The following is a 20733-nucleotide window of genomic DNA, read 5'->3' as shown; positions in this document are numbered from 1 at the left end:
AGATGGAGAGAATGGAGGTTATAATGATGCCGATGACGATGATGGTGTCGGTTGTCATGACGATGTTAATAATCATGATGCTTAACATATGGATGATGATGATGGGATGATATGGTGTCGATGATGCCGGTAATGATGATGATGCCAACGATGATGTCGATGATGACGATGATGGTGATGATGATGATGATGATGATGATGATGATGATGATGATGATGATGATGATGATGATGACGATGACGATGACGATGACGATGACGATGACGATGACGATGACGATGACGATGACGATGACGATGACGATGACGATGACGATGACGATGACGATGACGATGACGATGACGATGACGATGACGATGACGATGACGATGACGATGACGATGATGATGATGATATTAATGATCATGTTGCATATGATGATAATCGTGGGATAATATGGTGATGATTATGACGACGATTGTGGTACGTGATGATGGTTATGGTGATCAGTATTGTAAAAGCAGTGGTGGTGGTGGCGGTAGTGGTGTGAGTGTTGGTGTTGGTGAGGAGGAGAAGCAGTTCCTACTTGCTATGGTATAGCTAACTATAAATTTCTTTTTGTCGCAAACTTATACAGCTGCTTATTTGCTTTCAATATCTATAGTATTTCCACTGGACAACACTATCATTTTACGGGGGAAATCATTTAGAATGTTTTAAAAGCAGCAAGTCTTGTATTTGTCACAATCATTGTTATTCTCATCTCCATTCATATTACCTTATTGACAGACGAAATCCATTGGAGAAGAATTGACGGAAGCAGAATATCGTCAAGAGGTAATGTTATGCAAATAGTGAATATTTTACTTCGTTTGGTAAATCGGTCAGTATTATACATACATATACATGTTTACAGTGAGATACCTGTGTCATTCCATATTTAATAGCCAATCATTAAATCAATTAAAGCCATAGCACATGTTCCATATTAAACATTTATACTTGATTATTTGGTTAAACGCAAGCTACTTCCAACAATATACATTTCACAAGTGGGCGTTTGTAAAGGTTCAATAAGATCTGGTGGATTTACACGACGTCTATACGGTATCATATGATCAAATACGCCTTATCAATAAATAAAAGTAAGAAACTTCACAGTTTTCTGTTTTCAATCTACGTTTTGTATACTTGCTATAGGCAGACAAACTATGCCTACAAGTTGTGGGTGTGTGTTATGTTATTTAGGAAAGCAAATAGCAGCTGGGAGCGGTTTCCCTCTGCTTCCTTTTGCTTTTGTGGGCAATCCATTTCCATTTTCAGTAGTGACTTTAGTTTCTGGGAAGTTGATGTCAATAAGTAATCAAATTTGATTTAATACCAAAGAATTATAATGCAAAAACTATGGATTTTAACGTTTAAATGAAAACCTTTACCGATTTCTTTTAGCACACTGTAGGATTGGAAGGTGGTATGTGAATAGTAAAATCTTAATGTGGGCATATCATTATTGTTGACTGTAAACATGATTATAATATAGATTAGCAACTCTATAGTCGTATCAGAATGTTGGTGGAAGAATGGTAGGTAAAATGAGATCTCATTTTTACCTTGTTTTATATCTTTTTGGATTTTCTTCAGGTGAAAAGCTTCCGTCATCGCTACAGGTAAGGAAATAGTACTAATAGGGAGCAAGTTCAAAACACTACAAACAAACATAAAAATGGAAAGATTTTGTTTCATCCAAACATAGAACGTATCATTATATCTACAGCATTGCACCTAAAAAATACAATGTCACTCGTGTGAAACTGTTGTATATCTAAGTAAATGTCAAGGTTTAAAGTATGAATTTGTATTTAAAACAACATTAACTAATGTTTATGCAAATTTGAAATGATGACTCTGAATATTGTTAATGACATGGATCATTATTGATATTTGAAACAATGATAAACATGCGATGACCCTTTAGACCAATCAATTAAAACTGATATATTGATTTCTTTACTGTTTAGACACATTGCGTAGTTGCGTATGCCATTTTAATTAAGTTTATTTGTTAAGTTTAGATCATAGCAATTATCTACTTTAATATAGTTCAACAATTGCAATTAAAAGTTGATATATCTAAAAACGTTAGAAAAACCTTCATCATTGTAGTTTTTGCTACTATTCCTTAGATTGATTTCAATAACACTTATTTTACTGCTCTAATGAGAAATCCAGGTGTAACGGCAAGGTCATTTACAATTATGAAGAATTTCAGGTTGTAAACAAATAGCAATGCCAAATTACAGCATGAGAGTAAAAGGGGTTGTTTTAGTCTGTTTCTGCAATTTTGTAGCCTATTCATTTTCATTTTATTTTTGAAAGAATGCCAGAAAGGATACGGTATGTTATGTATACAACTTACGAACGTTTTGGTTGGTCATAGGTTTTTATAAAGCTTCCTTATCAACGAGGCTAACATAGACCAGACTGGCTTACAATGTGTAAAATTATTGTACATAAATTAAAACACAGAATTGATACCCAAATCTGAATTCGATACCTATCTCTTTAGACCACTCCACGAAGGGCGAAACAGTAATGTATCATTCGGCTTCTCGTGACAGCTTCAATCTGAAACTCATTAATGCTTCTCAAGAGATTGTTTGAATATATTTACCTTGTCAAAGCCACTGTGGTTCTAAGTTCCATTAACCATGGAGCTGCCAATTGCAGAAAACGTAGATTAAATAGTAATTCACTCACTGGTAATAAAGAACTCGGAAAGCAAAAACACATAGCTGATATGATCGTAGAATGTCAATCTATTTTATATATTAACTTGGAAGGGCTGGTGACTATTTAATGTACTATAAATGATATAAGAGTGTTTAGGTTTGTCGGTTATCATTATCTACTAGTTTATCTTACTTTATTATCAACAGCAATAAACCATGGCAGCAGACTTGGATAGCCTCGAGAGGAAACCGAAATCTTGAAACAGAATAAGAAGATTACGATCCGTTGTCAAGCACAGGAGACATTTATGTTAATAATAACTCAGATGTCACAAAAAAAGTACAGTTTTTCACCACATTACTTCATTGCAGAAAGCTGCAGTGGCGTGATAAGATAAGATAAGTAAGATAAGTAAAACTTTATTGATCCCAAAGGGAAATTCAGGCACTCGCTCATAAAACAGTGAAAAAGTTACAAAAATAGATGTGTATATTGTACAATAAGACAGTAAGAATAATAAGAAAAGTCATTATATGAAAGTCAACGTAATAAAACCTCATTAAAAAGCTTAATTGCACGGGGTATGAAAGAATCTCTGTATCTATTGGTTTTGAGACACGGAAGTCTCAACCTGCCACTGCCTCTGGACATCTGACTATTATGAAGTAGCTCATAGAGGGGGTGGGTATGGTCCTTCCATACCGCTTCCAGTTTGGACTCGAGAAGGCTGTGGTAGACCGAGTCAATGGAAGGCAAGGGTTCCCCGACTACTCTCTCTGCTTTCTTAATGATGCTATTAATACGATCTATTTCATGTTTGTTTACATTCCCACCCCAGCAAACCAAGCAATAACGCCAAACCCCGCTAATGGTACAATTATAAAACATTTCAAGGATGTCATGACGAACATTAAAATTCGACATCTTACGGAGGCAGTACAATCTAGAATTCAACTTTTTAACCAATATATCAATATGATCTCCCCATGCCAAGTGATCATTCAGCACTACCCCAAGATACTTATATGACGTAACACGATCAATTACACTTCCTTTGACAACAACAGGGGGTGGAGGATTAGTATTGTGACGAAAATCAATAATCATTTCTTTGGTCTTAGCAACATTTAATTGGAGGAAGTTAAGGTCACAGTAGTTCACAAAAGACTGAATTTGACGTAAATACGCTTCATCACCATTACCATTGACTAAGCCAATCATGGCAGTATCGTCAGCAAACTTGATGAGTGAGCAACCTTGTTCTAATGACCTGGCATCGTACGTATAAAGTGTGAATAGGAACGGTGCTAGAACTGTTCCCTGGGGTGCCCCTGTATTTGAAAGAATAACATCGGATAGACACGAATGGCTGAGTTTCACCAACTGAGTTCTGTTAGTTAAATAGTTTAAAATCCAGTGAATAAAACCACCGGGAACGTCCATATTCTTAAGTTTACTGACTAAAATATGTGGTTGGATAGTGTTGAAAGCAGACGAAAAGTCGAAAAATGTCACACGGGCAAAATGTCCTCGGCAAGAATGTTCTAAATGAGAATATAGTTTATGGAGGATCAAAAGAATGGCATCTTCACAACTTCGATCTGATTGGTATGCAAACTGGAAAGGATCTAAAAATGGAGTTACGAATGGTCTAAAGCGTTCTAAAAATATACGTTCACAAACTTTCATGGGCACAGCAGTGAGGGCAACAGGACGTAAGTCATTCAAACATGATATTGCACTGGTCTTAGGTACTGGTATGATACATGATTGCTTCCATAAGTTAGGTATAACACGGGTTGTGAAAGATTGATTGAAAATATACGTTAAAATGTTCGAAAGTTGTATTGCACATTGTTTTAAGACCCGCGGGGAGAGCTTGTCTGGTCCGGCAGCTTTCGATGAGTGAAGTCTTGACAAATGACGACGAACCTCATCTTCAGTAACCGTGATGTCACAGTCAGAATTTGCGAACTGCTGTTGAAAATCGTCGTGTTCAGCTGAAAAATCCTGTCGTTCGAAACGATTATAAAAGCAATTCAGTTCGCAATAAAAAAAGCAATAGTCTTCATCCACTCTGGGTAATAGGCAAGATTTTGGTTTATTGTTGTAACCACTCATCAAGCGCACGCCTTCCCAGACGCGCTTCATGTTGCCACCAGTAAAATGCCCTTCAACTTTGTCCTTGTACGCTGCCCTCTCCTCGCGAATAATCCTTTTCAGTTTAGACCGGATTTTCTTCAATCCCTCATGATCTCCTTTACCGAAGAGCCCTTTCTTCCTATTGATGACGTCCTTTACCCGTTTCGTAATCCAAGGTTTGTTGTTAGGATAAACTTTAATCTGCTTTGTTGTAATTGTAAGTTCAACACAAAAATTTATGTAATCGCTTACTGTTTCCGTCAATTCATCCAAGTCCCCGGCAGCGTCTATAAAGGCATTCCAATCAGTAGCATCCAGTTCAGCTCTAAGATGTTCTAAGCTGTCTTCGTTCCATTGTTGAACAGTCACGGTCGACGGTTTCTGCCTCTGAACAATAGGTCTGTACTTGGGTAGTAAGTTGATGAGGTTATGATCGGCATTACCAAGGGCTGGCAATTGAATGGAGTTGTAGGCATCCTTTACGTTTGAATAGAGCAAATCCAGGGTAGCAGTAGCACGTGTTGTGCAAGTCACATGTTGATAGTAGTGCACATTACTTTTCCGGAGGCTACAATGATTGAAATCCCCATTGACGATGAATAATGCGTCGGGAGATGCCGTTTCCAATTCATGTATCACGTCACACAGTTCCAAAGCAGCCAGTTTCGCAGCACTCCGATGAGGAACATAAACAGTACAAACAATGACATGTGAGAACTCCCTGGGTAAATAGTACGGCCTCAAACTGACTGTCAGAATCTCAACGTTTGTAGAACATGAATGATGCTTGATGGTTGCATGGTTGGGATGGCACCAATTCTCGTTGACATATAAGCATACACCTCCCCCTTTCTCCTTCCCCGAATCAGTAGTCCGATCACCTCGCATTAACTTGAATCCATTGACTGATACATGAGCGTCATTATGATGTTCAGTAAGCCAGGTCTCCGTGAATGACATGAGACTAGCATTCCGAAATTCATTTAGGTAGTTTACATTGGCACATAGCTCGTCGATCTTATTGCTCAGGGATTGAACGTTACCCATAATAATAGTTGGTAAAAAAGGCTTACATTTCTGTCTACGTATCCGTCTTTTAACACCTCCCGGTTTTCCTCGTTTCCTTTTCTTGATTTCTTTCGGAATGTAGTGCATAAGATACCAGAGGTGGGGATACTTTTTTCTCGTGTATGGGGATTTTGAGGTCCTTGTCCCTGAAAAGCAACCGTTTAAAGTTTTATTGGGCATTAATACCTCATCATTGGAACATTAATTAAGTCTATAATAAGGTATAAGGGCAAGGCTTTGTTAATAAATAATTGTTTGAAAGGGTATGTAACTAACACTTAACAGATGTCTTAATTTCCCAAGACTGAATGTAAGCACATCCACAACTGAACCATTAACCCTTTCATGACGGAAGATGAGGGGGCATTGACCTCTATTCACCCCACACTTAACGCACGCCCTTGGAAAATGGTATGCATGACTGGAGAATCACAAGAAGCATTTACAACACAATTACAAAATGGTTATTAATTGTTATATTATTGGTATGTTGCCAGGCACCTTTATTCAACTGAGTTCTATGTGAGAAGAACTAATGAATCATATTAAGTTTGGTATCAGGTTTGCTCAATTTATATTGAATTTGCTACAATATAAACATATCATAGTTATAAGCTTTTCTCGGCTGTTATATGAAGGGTCAAGAACCTTTATGATAGAACGTTTACCAAAGGAAGAGTCGTGTCTCTGTGAACGTTAATCCGCCTCCTTTCTACCGTGTGAGGTTCTTCCCTTAAAAACAGACACTAAGAATACAAATGGAGCAGGTTTATTTTTAGATTATAAATTAGGTATATGATAAGGTCTTAAGACAATTCCGTATTGGACAAGATCAGTCATTTAACATAATCGATCCTCAACATCGTTTAATGTCACATAAATATTCATTGTTAAACAAAAAGAGGCAACATGCTCATGTACTTTATACATGTGTAAAAAGCAGAAGCTACTATATGTCACGTGATCTCAGATCCATAGTCATAACATATCAATAGTCAGCTGCCAAATTTCCAATGTTGTAACAGTGGCTTAGGAAGCTATAAAGAAGTGTGGGACAGAAAAATACTATAGTATTCACCACTAGTAGACATATGTAGATTATATAGTGACTGCGACGGGTTGCCAGAAATATATTACGGCTAAATGACTACATTACCTAGACTACACGAGTGTCAGTGTTTCATTTCAAGTTTGACATTTCCTGCCCCTTCCCCTCTCAAAAAATGAGAAAATTGAATACTAGAGCATTTTGAGGTATACAAGAAATTAAAAATAATAGTTTGATGCTTGACACTCCTTTCTGAAAATATAAGTGATCCGTTTGAAAGATTAGGTATGACTGTCATGGAGTGCATCGATTCCCTAAGTTAAATGTAAATTGCCAGAGACACTCCTGTCCCCATTTATCAAAGTGATGGGGGTAGCGGTCCATTTGAACCTGTTCCTACTAGTATGTTTATCTTTTATTTCATTATTTGAATAAACAAATTACCCACTCACCTATTTGATTCGACGGTAGATTAATATAGGGACTTCAATTATGGTATGAGCTCAATTCTCCTTGAAGCTCAATATGTAATGAATGTGTTCGTTCCAATTCACACTTTACTTGCTTTTCGATAATAAATATGTTTTCACCTTGCTCTTTTTTCGCCATTGTGATATTGTTTTTCAAAGTTCTTTATATGTCGGGACTACATCAAACTACGTAGTCTAATACTGTTTTTTCTATGTCGTTAATGCTTGTCTACATTTTTAAACATAAGAAATCTTCTATGGTGTCATGTAACACGTTCGTAAAGAATTACAACGGCAAACAGTTTGATGTGAAACATATTTCCGTTAAATTAGGGCATGATATTGACATGGGTGGGTTATAATCTAGATATCTAAAATTGGACTAACAAATTAATTTTCTTTTATAAAGAAGATTGACGTCATCATCGAATTATTATCAAAAGAGCATTCCAAACATATTATGATTGTTAACTTCCTGAAAACGGGAATAGGGTTTATTTCTTGCAACAAAACAAATAATAATAGATTCAGGAAGTTATATCGGACTCAACATTTTTTCTACTTTTTTGCTGCTAGAAATATCAATCTTACAATTCTTCTGAAAATCATATTTGATGTTTTAAGTATGCTGGTGACTATTTAACTACAATAAATGTCTGAGGTTTTCTGAATTTAAAGGAAAATATGATACAGAGCTTAAGAAACGTAAGACGTCTAAATGCGTGGAGAAAATGATACCAAAAATTAATTCTCGTGATCAAACTTAAGTGATATAAAATAACCTCCTGCATCAGAGATTATTTAATATATTTATCATATTCAATGTGGTAAAGTTCTTGACATATTCATGAGAATCAAACAAATATTTTTTATATAAATAATATTAACGAACATTTATTAAATCCATATAACAATTATTTCATGGTGATATCTCAGCGATAGAACATACCTTGTGAGGCCTCATATGTTCTTTTGAATTCTTACGTACTTTTATTACTTTTCTTATCATTGCTCGTCTAAGCTTCTTAAGTTTTGCATTTTTTTTGCATACTGTCTTTCTGAACCTTACCTTAACCTTAAATCTCTCTGTGCCAGAAGGCACACAAGTCCCAGACATCAATCCTCCACTGGGTCCGGTTTGCAGCTGCGTGGCGTACTGAGTTCCATGTACTCCAGCCTGCGCAGTTCCGCTCCACTTCCACCATTTGTCGCCACGTGGTTTTCGGGCGGCCTCTTTTTCTTCTTCGTTCAGGTGTCCATCCGAGGGCCACAGCACAGTCGTCGTTTTGGTCTTTTCTCAGCACATGGCCGATCCATTTCCATCTCCGTCTCCTCACCTCCTCGCTGATCTTCTCTGCCCCTGCCATCTCTAGAACTGTCTTATTTGAGACGTGCTGTTGCCATCTGATCTTGTAAATCCTCCTTAGACATTTGGTCTGGAAGATGTCAAGTTTCTTTTCCTCTCCTTTGTCAGTTTCCAAGTCTCGCATCCATAAAGTATGACTGACAAGACAAGGCTCATGAATAGGGACTGTCTTTCTGAAGAGAATTAGAAATGTAAACCAGAAATGTATATCTCATTTATTTCTCAGTCCTTATAGTTATAACGCTAATCCAGAGCGCTACAGAATCAGACAATTTGAAATTATTTAATATAAAATCATGATGCAACATAATCCATTTGTTGAAATATCTCAGAATAAATTTGTCTTTTTTAGCTTTAGTTTGTTGCCTTTTAAGTGCTTAATATTATTGATTTTCTTTAATTGAACTTAAATTTAATTTCATATTGATTTTTTCTGTCAAGAAATTGAAACATTCAGCATTTACTCCGACATTATATAAACATACTTTAGCTTCTAAGTCATATATAATCATAAAAAAAAAACTAAGTTACTTTTTGACATTTAAAATTAAATGAAATTCCAATAGTTATAAAATTTATCAGAGTTAACTTTTATCAAAATCATGAGTGTATTTATCGTTCAGTGAATAAATTAAACAAAATTAAAATATTTATTAACAATTTTTGTCTTTTGAATAGTTTTGCTTCTTCTTTTTTACCCATGTAAAGCAGACTGGAATCTGTACGGTTATTTTCATCTTCGTTAAAACTGACATTATACATTTAATGTATGAAAAGTCACATTGCCCACATACTTTATAGACTAAAATAGTCTATCAACACATTATTTGCTACGTAATTATAAATTAAATCATTCTTTTCGTCAGCCTCTACACCATATACGTGATATGTCTATGTTGAGTCGAACGTAGCATATTTGTTACAATGTGGCTAATAATAATAAATCTACGATGGAGTTATTGTCACGATCTGACCTTTATGTTGCGTGGCTTAATACGTTAAGAAAGACAATTGTAGTTTTACATCATTAGTGACATTATGGCGTTCAATGGCATAGAATGACTTGTTGCGATATTAATTGTTGCTCTTCACTCGACATGACAATATACAACTTTTGAATTCCCTTGATTTGCGACGTTCATAAGTGAACTATGTTATACTTGGATAAAGTTGTAAATGGAAAGACAGGTAATGCGCGTTAAAATAAAAAATAAAAAAAATAAATAAACTACGTTTATTTTCAGTTCATTGCATCATTGATTTAAAGTTAAGCAATGCTTTAAAGCATATTCCAAATAGTGTGAACTACAAACTTAGCAATGGGCCAACATGCAAACAGAAAAACATTGACTGCATCAAGTTTTATGTAATTCTTTCACAAAAGGCGATATTTTTATATTCAATATTGATTGACCATCGTTGTTTGATGGTTCATTGACTGGTTTCTTAAATGTGCTTTATTATTTACTTTTAGCATTAATAGCGATTAGTGTTAGAAATTGTTTGCCAATGGGGTTGCCTTCCCCCTCCCCCTCCCCCCGCCGCACCATATCACAAAGCTTCAGAAAGTACATCCTAGACCCAATCCATGGACCCCAAATATTGCTCTCATTTGTGTGTGTCTCCCCTAATTCCACAATAACCACTGTCATGTTGGGAGGGAGGGTAGGCAGATTTTGCAGAGTATATGTAAACGTTATGTTAATATATGTAGGCTATGGTGATAAGCATATAGATATTATCCATTACTAGGTTGATTGTGTGAAATGGTGGAAAAGTGCCAGTTTCACAATAACAAAAATCAAAACACTGTTATATGGACTCCATCTGTGCAATCGGGGGAATTAGTTTGGTAAGTAACATAATTATTAATCGCGCAGTCTTTAAAACATTCATGGAAGCATATTAACGACGATCTATCTAGTTTACTTTCGGAATTACATGTGTGTTTCTATAAAACGTACGAACAATCTTAATACGTCTTAAACATTATATTATTGTGTGGTATTCAATCGTATTGCTCATATCGCAAGCTTTCCGATTAACTCCATCCCCTCTCATCCAAATGTCGGTTGTATCTTGGTTTCTCTGACGACTTGATGGTCATTAAAGATTTACATAATTTCCCAATAAGATATTATATTGTAACGTTGTCTCCCGAAGTCCAGCTGCTTGAACTAATAATTTTTTTAACATATATCAAGACAAAAATCGGAGAAGAGGTTGATGACTGGTTGATCTTTTATTTATTGATGTATTCAGTCGATCTTTGATTCACTGGCATATGAATTTACCACAGATTACGGCATTGGCAGACTTTACAGAGACTTTGATAAACAGTTAATAGAAACGGTACAGGAATTGTCTGCACACTTAAGCGGTAACACAGTTACGCAATTACGTAGTTACGCACTTACGCAGTTAGGTAGTTACGCAGTCACGCAGTTAGGTAGTAACGCAATTACGCAACTACGCGCTTACGCATTTAGGTAGTTACGCAAATACGTAACTACGCACTTACGCAGTTACACTAACTCGTGGAGGCATACAAGATATTTTGTTGGGACTCACTCAACAACAGGATTAGAGATTTAAACATTTGTATCGTCTCAGCTATAGCTTACTAAATGAAACATCTCTTTTCGAATCACAACTGAACCAGTACGTGGGTAAATGTATGTACAGATAATATCAGCGTTTGTTGAGACTACTCTCTCTCACTACTTGCTTTGACTAAGAAAACATAAAAGATATGTACAAGACATTCGCCCACAAGAAACATATGGTCTAAAGTTTGTGAGCCCCCAGTGGAGTCGAAATCACAATTATCAAACCCCTATTGGAAGTGACAACAAATATGATGCCTCTTAAAAATACACCCTCGTTTTTTTGTAACTCAAACGCACGTAGCGCAACGATAGTTTTCTCAGAATTTCCTAGGTGTACGACCAATATCCCCCGTCACCCCAAAGATACCCGATTTTACCTTTCCTAAGACAAACAATTAAACCTAGAAGTCATGCCAAGCACATAATCGTGTGATAGAACAAATATACCAGTTAAGTGGTAGCAACTTACAGAAAATAGGCGGTTCGCTCAGTTCTTTCTCTGTCAGAGGCCAATCTCGGAATACCTCGTGAGCGTGGTGAGCTAAAACTAATTAAACAATCTGTGCTACCACTAATAAGGGGGAAACATCTCCACACTCGGGTGCGCATTCAACAAAGTTTATAAACAAAACAGGGGTAAGATTTTCATTGGTTGTCCCCATCTGCAACTCGCAACAGCCCTACACCTATTTTGGGAAAGATAAAAATTACAGACTTTTGGGGGCCATCGACGGGTAGAACTGAGGGAACGCTCAATCATATGACGATAATATTACACTAACAAATCACTTAAAGGGATATATTTCCGTTACAATATCCTATGAAAGTTAGACAGAGTTATTGCACTCTGAGTCTGTACAGATATCTTATATCAGAATGATATAGACTTAAGTACATATTTTACTCTTTCTTGTATTCAATCTAACACTGTTTGGTTTACTGATAACGTTTATCACGAGTCTAGATATGTGTCTCAAACAGTGTGGCCGGTTTGCGATATTAACATTTCCAATTGACTTTCCTTTACTGTTCATAATGTTTGTAATGAAATATTGTAATGAAGCGCTTTAGGGGTGACCAGAAGAGAATTCGTACTCGTATTTGTTTTGTAGCGTGGATGCGTGCGTCTACTAGAACTAAACGTAAACTTGGTATTCAACACAAATGTTCCCATGGGATAAATCTCCAATCTTCCACATACCCTTCAAGTAGACAAACTAGATAAATGGCGCCCTATTATTTTTTTTTTGTATAACCTTATTTTCCTTTTACACGGTTTGAAAAGGAAACGTGTTGTGTGTTTTGACTATTACATATTCAGCAACATATTCTTATGCCACTTAAGTGGGTAAATTTTTCGTCTATGCAAAGACGGTAGGTCATACAAAGGTCAAATTGCATTGTTTTCCTTTACTCTTCGCTCTTTAGACTCGAAACATATATTTATACATATGAAGATATGTAATGTGTTAACAGCATGCATATTTGATTTCATATGTTGATAGAAACTGGAAGGGGGAGCGGAGGCAATGAGGTAATATTTTAGGTACATTGTAACTCTGTAACCTTAGATGTAAAATTTATTAGAAATGTTAATATATCTAGTCCCAAAATATTCATTAAAAATTGTTTTCTATTCAATTTTTATGATATATTTTATCATTTAAACATTACTTAGGGACTGAAGCATCTTCATGACAAAGACCACTTTCATCTAGATTTTAAACCGGACAATATCTTCATTGGCATGGATAGCCTCTGTAATCTGGGAGACTTTGGGTTGACAGTCAGTGTTAAATTTGTATTTTTTTTTGCACCACCCATCATCACATGACGTTACATACAATGTCATCACATCACATAACTGGTATTCAACGTGGATATCAGGACATCATATTTCATACTTTCATATTGCATAACAATCCCATCACACCCATTTTATTCATCATGTCTCATTACTTTGCATCACATCACGACAGCCACATCCCATCCCATCCATCGCCGTGCGTCACATCACACCAAAACACATCACATCATATTACACCTTGTATTGTACACATCACATCCCACCGCATCCATCACCGTGCATCATACACATCACATCACCTTGTATCACTTAACCTCACATCAGAACACATCACATCCTACCCCATCAATCACCTTGTATCATATCACATCAAAAAATGTCCCATCACATCCCACCCCATCACCTTGCATGACATCACAACACCACACATCACATCGTCTCTGTGTAATATATGGTGGTGAGTGTTAAACTTGGCAGTAGCACTGATAAATCGTACTGAATGAAATAGCAACATTTGCCATCAGTATATCAACTGTGTAATCAACCATAAAGCAAGTTAGCTATTGCTATCTTAGTCTATATGTAAGGTTTACATGTTGTAGGGGTGAGAGTGTTGCCACAATTCCTAGGTTCATGTTTCAAAACCGCGCAAAAAACAAAACAAAAATAAAACAGAAAACCTATTTACAGTTGCTGCTGTTGTTGAGAGGTTCTTCTGTGAATTTGGAATTTCTAGTTTGCAAATTGGAAGCTAGGAGTTACCGAACAACTGTGTTTACCATGGCTATACTGTGGTTACAGTGAATGTGTTGCCTTCACCGCCCTCAGTTTTTGAGAAAGTGGTCAGATGATGGAAGTACACTCTCGTCAAAGGATCAGGATGTTAAATTCCAGTCCTGGTAGCAGGAATGGGTGCCACAATTTCAGACCTGCCTTCCAATTCTCTGAGCTCTGGTCGAAGTCATGCAGCTTTAAATAGGCTTGAGTGTTCATAGACAAACATCACATGGATAGAATTTGAAATGAGCTTCTGTTGGCACCCGAAGTCTTGTGATTCAATAAGATTTTCACTTTCACTGTCACTGTTTACAGGGAGAGCTGATCAATGCTCGAGAGGGGGATGCCAAATACCTAGCCCCCGAGTTACTGGAAGGGAAGTACAGCAAGGCTGCTGATGTCTTCAGGTAAGTTTATGATGACAAATAATGTTTGAAAACATTTTCATGCTTAATATCAGGAAAGGTCAGTGGCTAATTGGCTCAGTTGTTACAACCATTCCATTATTTAATGCAAAGTGCAAAAAGCATTCAAATTCATTCATATTATTTCTGGCAAGGAGGGGTTCAAGGATGGTTGAAATGGGACAGAGTTCAATGTATCTTATTTGGTTGAGTAAAATGACAAGCTAAGAATATCTTGTTCCAAAACATCTGTAGTCTATTGCCAGGATTTGACAACAAGGTTCAGTCACATAAGTTGGTAACTTTGAATGGTTACTTGCGTAGTATGTTTTCTGACTTTGGCTTCACATTTGTTGACATGTGGTCATGTTTCCAGGGTAGAAGGGATTTGTTTGTCAGGGATGGGGTGCACTAAGCTAATACTGGGGCCTCATTGTTTGGTTGGATGGTGAATTACTCTGTTGAACAGCTATGTTTAAACAAATTGAGGGGTGATGGGGGCAGGCATAAATTTTGATAAGGATTATGTTTGTAATGGAGGCGCTTATAGGCGTTTTGAAAGCAAGGAAAGTGATAGTCATAGTTCTAACATTATCAGGAGGTATCCTAAGGTACAGAGTTGCAGGAATAAGCTGAAGATTGTATTTACCAATTCTAGAGGTTTTCGTAAAGGTTTTGCTGAGTTTACTGTTCTTTTTGAGGATCTGTAACCTGATCTGTTTAGTTTCACAGAATCCTGGTTAAGGGAGGACATTGATAGTGCTGGGGTTTCTAACCCAGGGTATGTTTTAAATCGTCATGACAGGAGGGATACTCATAATGGTATCGGCGGATCGGGGTTACTGTATGTTAGGGACGATATTGTAAGTGTTGAAAAGTCTCAGTTGCAAGGTTCTTTTGTAACTTCTGTCTGTCTGGCGCGAGTTGTCCACAAACAACTCCAAGAGGTCCAGTTGATGTTATTAATATTGGTGTTGTTTACCGTTCTCCTAACAGCAGCGATGATAACGATGTCTTGCTGTTTGATTCCATTAGAAAGGCTGTTAAAGGTGATGTTGTTATAATAGGTGACTTTAATTTTCCTGACATTTATAGGATAGATAGTTCCAGTGGTTGATAGGGTAATAACTTTTTAGATGTTGTGCAAGATTTTTTTTTTACATCAGCATGTTACTTTTTCTACTAGGGGGATAACTTCATGGATCTTGTCTTGAGTTCTGATCCAAGCAATGTCGTTGATTTGACGGGTGTAGGAAAACTAGAGACTAGTGATCATGATATACTAGCTATTGATGTTGTTTGCAAGGAAGTAAATTCTGTTAGCAAGCAAAAGCTTTTAGAAAATAACATTACCTTAAATATTAAGGATAACCCAAAGGCCTTCTTTTCCGATGTCAGTTCAAAGCAGAAAGTAAAGATGCAGTTAGGCTATTCCATAGAGTAAAAAGGAGCTCCTGTTATGCTCTATATCTATTTCCTATGACTTTAAAGGTCTTCTGTATAGACCCCAACTATAGCTTATAGCCCATTATTATTCCTCACTTGTCCATGTGCGGATTGTGTGGGACCGTAGCTATGTTTTTACGTGATAAACATGGTTTATTGGCAATAAACCATGTTTATCGGCACTTAAACATGTTTTTTTGGGACAGAAAACATGGTTTATCAGCGATACACCATGTTTATCGCTCGAAAAACCATGTTTATCTCTTAAAATACATGGAGTATCGCAGATAAACATGGATTGTCACAAATAAACCATGTTTATTGCTTGAAAACACAGTTTTTGGCAGATAAACGTTGTTTTTTCAACTGGTTTATCGCCGGAAAACATGTTTATAAGCGATAATCCATGTTTTTCAAGCAATAAACATGGATTTTAGCAGATAAACCGCGTCTATCAACCGACAATCTATGTTTATCGGTCGATAAACATGGTTTTTGATTGAAAAACATGGTTTATCGGTCGATAAACATGGTTTTGGACCGATAGTTCATGTTTTTTTCGATTTATTGAGCAATTGGCTTGTCATAGACGTCTGTAGATGTTGTGTTCCTGGATTTTCAGAAGGCCTTTGATAAAGTTCCCCACCGATGTCTTTTACTTAGGTCGAAGAGTATGGGTGTAGTTGGGAACAGAGTGTCAATGAATTTACTGTCTTGGATGAGAAAGGCTTGGTAATAGGAAACAGGGTGGTAATAAAAGGCTGTGCTTCTTCTTGGCAGGAAGTTACTAGTGGGGTATCACAAGGGTTTCTTTTGGGTCCCTTGTTGTTTGTTGCCTATATAAGTGACATTGACGAAGATATTTTGTGTACAGCATAAGAAGTTTGCTGATGACACCAAACTGTATTTTGAGGTCTCTTCCAGAAGCGATTCGGAGAAATTTCAAACGGATTTTAAATAAGGATTTTTCCTGGTCTCAGGGATGATAAATGCTTTTTAATATTGATACATGCAAGGTGATGCATTTTGGTAGCAGTAACCAAAAGTATATCAACAATTTTAATGGTGAGGAGTTACAGGAGGTCTTTTTTGAAAGGCACCCAGGTATCTACATTGATCATTATAATTCTTATGAATATCAAACAGTTGAATGGATAAACTCCAATAACAGGACGAAGATATTGCTACTCATGTTGTTAAATCCAACCTAAACAGGCGTAAATTCTACATTGTATCAAAAATTATAAAACGTACCAACCTTTTCCATCTTAGCACCCTCCATTTCACAAAAATACCCTCCAAAAGTTTAGAACCCTTTCCTTAAAATCATTTAGAACAATTAGAATCCTTCTCTGGATGACATAACATCTTAGTCTGGCAGTAACAATATGTACAATGTACCTCTGTATGTATTTAGCCTTTCACCGTCACCAATGCATGGATATGATCGGTTGTAAAGTACACAATGTAAGTGTCATTTCCCTGAAGAAGTTCTTCATCTTTAAAGATCTTTATGATCCATCTTCATTTTTACAAATTTTCCATATTTTCTGCTCACTAGGATTTCAATGAAGCAAATGAGAGTGACTGAGAATTGATCACAGTTCTTGAGGAAGAGGCAGAAACTTCTGCTCTATATTAAACAGTACTAAATAGTGTGGCATTCAACGTATCGTAGAGAACGCTCAAAATATTGTCAACGATTGATTTATATGAACACTTGTTGTGTTAACTCACATGTTTGCTGAAAGAGGATGCTTTGATAAATGGCTACTGTCTTTTACATGTCTTATACTATGTGTAATTCTCCTGTTGTCTTGTGTATTCTGACCTACTAGGATTATGATGAGCAAACTTATGGTTATACACAGCATACGGATTTGAGGTTATATTCCATCTGTACGGACTTTCAGTAATGTTATATTTTAAAAGCTGCAAGAAATCAAACTTGATGAAACCTTTTTAATTTAAAGTGTCTGTAAAGATTGATCATATTGTAATGTTGGTAAATTGCCAGACAAACTAGATATGCATAATCAAAGTCTTGAGTGGCTGGAGTTAACAGTTATGTTTCTAAAAGTTACAAACTTTTTTTTTTTTTTTTATAGTTTTGCTGGAGAGGGTTCTGCTTGTAGTTAAATGTTAAGCTAGTTTGTTTCTGTCGAAAGGCTTATTTTTCAGTCTCTCAAGGTCCTGTGGAAGTCGGTCATGTGAAGCCAATGGCCTTCTGAATTATTTAATTTAGTAACGATCGTTTGGTCATGTTTATCAATGGATTAGGCCATCTAACAGAGACTTCTAATATCACCATCTCTCTATTGATCAATAATGACGTAGCAAAAATACTAGTTGTGACTACAATGTTTTCTCATCTTTTTTTTGTATACACATTGAGTGATAACCAAATGGTTGATAAATTGTCAAGAGTCAAGTTAGTTTGTATTAAAGTGTTCTATAGAATACTGTGTTTAGAGTATAATGAATCACCAACCTAGAACGGCATTTTTTTTAAGTTGTTATGAAATATTCTAGAAACGACCTCTTTACATGAGGAAGTATAACACAACAAGTCTTTCTAACCGTTTTACCTGCTATTAAAACGTTGCTTTAATATGATTATTACCACGGAAAAGAGAAGGAGGAAATATTGTGTTCATTTATAAGGGAAGGGACTGTAGGAGATCAAATTAAAATAAATGTTCCTTTATCTTAACAAATATATTAAAATATTGTTTAAAATATTGAATGTAATTACAAGGGCAATTTTCATGACAGACAAAGGCTCACAACTGGTATTGCTTGCACGTGGTATTTTGACTTAATTTTAATGTAATATTGGTTCACTTGGGTTGCATATATTTGAGATGACTAATACTATGGTTGACAATATGAACAAAAAATAAATCAAACTACTGTTTGTGTAGATATTGAGTTTGCACGGGAGGAGAAAGCATAGTTTTGACGGATTCTTCAGCACACAGTTCTTCCTCATAGTAGACATATATTATAAAAATAACATATCAGTATGCATCAAATGATGTAACAAAGTTACATACTCTGGAAGAATTTGAATATTTTGCCCAAAAAACCAATCCTACTTGATGCCTAATCTACGGGAATCGTATCATTTTCTACATTCAAGGTTGAATATCATGATAGTCATTTGTGTAGATATGCTCATGTATGTCTGATGGACTGGAGGTAAGATATATGAGGAGATTGGTGGTAGAAGTGATGTTTTACTGAATAATTATTCTTCAGTTTTTCCTTCCAATTTCAAGGTTAATGAGTTTTACCTTTAAAAAGTTGAAGAATACAAAGGTTTTGTGCATAAAAGCTGCTGTGCATCTATTTGTGAGAGCAGCAACAATCTAAGCTAGTTTGCATTATGTTTACTATTGGATAGTTTACCACAAGCATCATTGTTGGGGGGGGGGGGCGAATTTTAATAGGGAAATATAAATGATACTTACTGATAGTTTTATTGGCTTTCATTCAAAACGCATGGCTGATCCGGCACCTTTAGAATGAATGAAAGAGGGCAACGTCTAAGGTTCGGCCCGGTTTTCAGTTGCGATGTTATATATTATTTTGTTAACAAATACATAGTATGTAATATTGATTAGCTGTTTGTGATATAGTTTTGAAAATGGTGAAAATTATCTTGTCAATTACTTTAAAAGTACCCTTTACTCTAATTATATAATAATACAATTATTCAAATATCGTTATCGTACATTTTCTTTATAACTTCTGTTATCGAATCTGAAAATGTCATGATTCATATCTGAAGGGAAACATATGTTTTTTTTTTTTAAATCGGCAAGTGGTTTGTTAGGTGTTTCTCTACGTGTCATGTTACATCCACAGCTACTCACAATTTAACTAGAGGTTTTACATATGTTACCTTCATTTTAAGATCCAAGAAATAAATAAATAATATGTCAATGAAGGTCACTGGATAGTTGTTTTAACACTTAGAATACAAGATAAATCCCATTGCAAATCTCTCCACCGCTAGGAGACCGGTAAAAAACACCAATGTTTAATAACACTACTGGACCTCTTTGAATTGTCCGTGTACAAATCGCACCATACAGAATTGACGAAAAGACGTTGCAACTGAGACTTCTCAGCACTTACACTATCATCCCTAACATACAGTAAAACTCACCCACCAATACCATTATGAGTATCCCTCCTGTCCTGGCGATACACAACATCATGTGACCCTGGGTAAGAAACCTCAGCACTATTAATGTCCTGCATTTAGTAAGTATAAATACAAATATTTAGACATTTTGCAACATGAAAAAGCGTGCAGCTGCATAATAAGTGCATGCCATCGTCAGAGTAAAACCACTTACCATGGCTGAAAATCGGATGCAATTATTTTCCATTGCAGTCTTGATATCATTGCGTATCTACTGTGCTCATGATAAATGGCGAGATTACAGCTTGGAAGAAGGGCACTTGCCCGCACCCAATTTTCTGCAAATTGACGAGTTGCACACTTACTACCATCTCGACAAGTTGACAAAATTCGTTATCTCGTCAACTCGTCAATTTTCTGATTTTTGTCATTTTGTCGAGATGGTAGTAAGTGTGCAACTCATCAATTTGCAGAAAATGGTTGCATTGACGAGATCCGTTATCTCGTCGAAACGTCAATTTTCTGATTTTTGTCATTTTGTCGAGATGGTAGTAAGTGTGCAACTCGTCAATTTGCAGAAAACTGATGCATTGACGAGATCCGATATCTCGTCAAAACGTCAATTTTCTGATTTTTGTCATTTTGTCGAGATGGTAGTAAGTGTGCAACTCGTCAATTTGCAGAAAACTGATGCATTGACTAAATCCGTTATCTCGTCAAAACGTCAATTTTC

At 36.2% G+C, this 20733-nt stretch overlaps 2 protein-coding genes across 5 annotated transcripts in view; both read left to right on the top strand.

The window, feature by feature from the left end:
• The window catches only part of LOC139982293 (uncharacterized), a 166148-nt gene extending 156840 nt beyond the window's left edge, over positions 1 to 9308 (top strand). Inside the window, exon 14 of the transcript XR_011798105.1 lies at positions 6020 to 9308. The gene's annotated coding sequence lies outside the window, so the exon portion shown is untranslated. The remainder of the gene's footprint in view (positions 1 to 6019) is intronic.
• LOC139982298 (uncharacterized) overlaps positions 1 to 20733 on the top strand; it is an 82117-nt gene that overhangs the window by 31171 nt on the left and 30213 nt on the right. For 2 of the 4 annotated variants that reach the window (XM_071994992.1, XM_071994994.1), the window contains one exon: positions 770 to 817. The exons of 1 other annotated variant lie outside the window; for it this stretch is intronic. In XM_071994992.1, coding sequence (XP_071851093.1) covers positions 770 to 817 — 48 coding nt within the window. Of the gene's footprint in view, positions 1 to 769; positions 818 to 1621; positions 1648 to 2916; positions 3093 to 20733 lie in introns of those variants that run through there. One more of the 4 variants, XM_071994993.1, reaches the window with a different exon arrangement.

This window comes from Apostichopus japonicus, chromosome 16, assembly GCF_037975245.1.
Source record: "Apostichopus japonicus isolate 1M-3 chromosome 16, ASM3797524v1, whole genome shotgun sequence".
Taxonomy (NCBI): Eukaryota; Metazoa; Echinodermata; class Holothuroidea; order Aspidochirotida; family Stichopodidae; genus Apostichopus; species Apostichopus japonicus.
The sequence above is the reverse complement of the archived record's forward strand: the minus strand, read 5'-3'. Positions and strand labels throughout refer to the sequence as shown.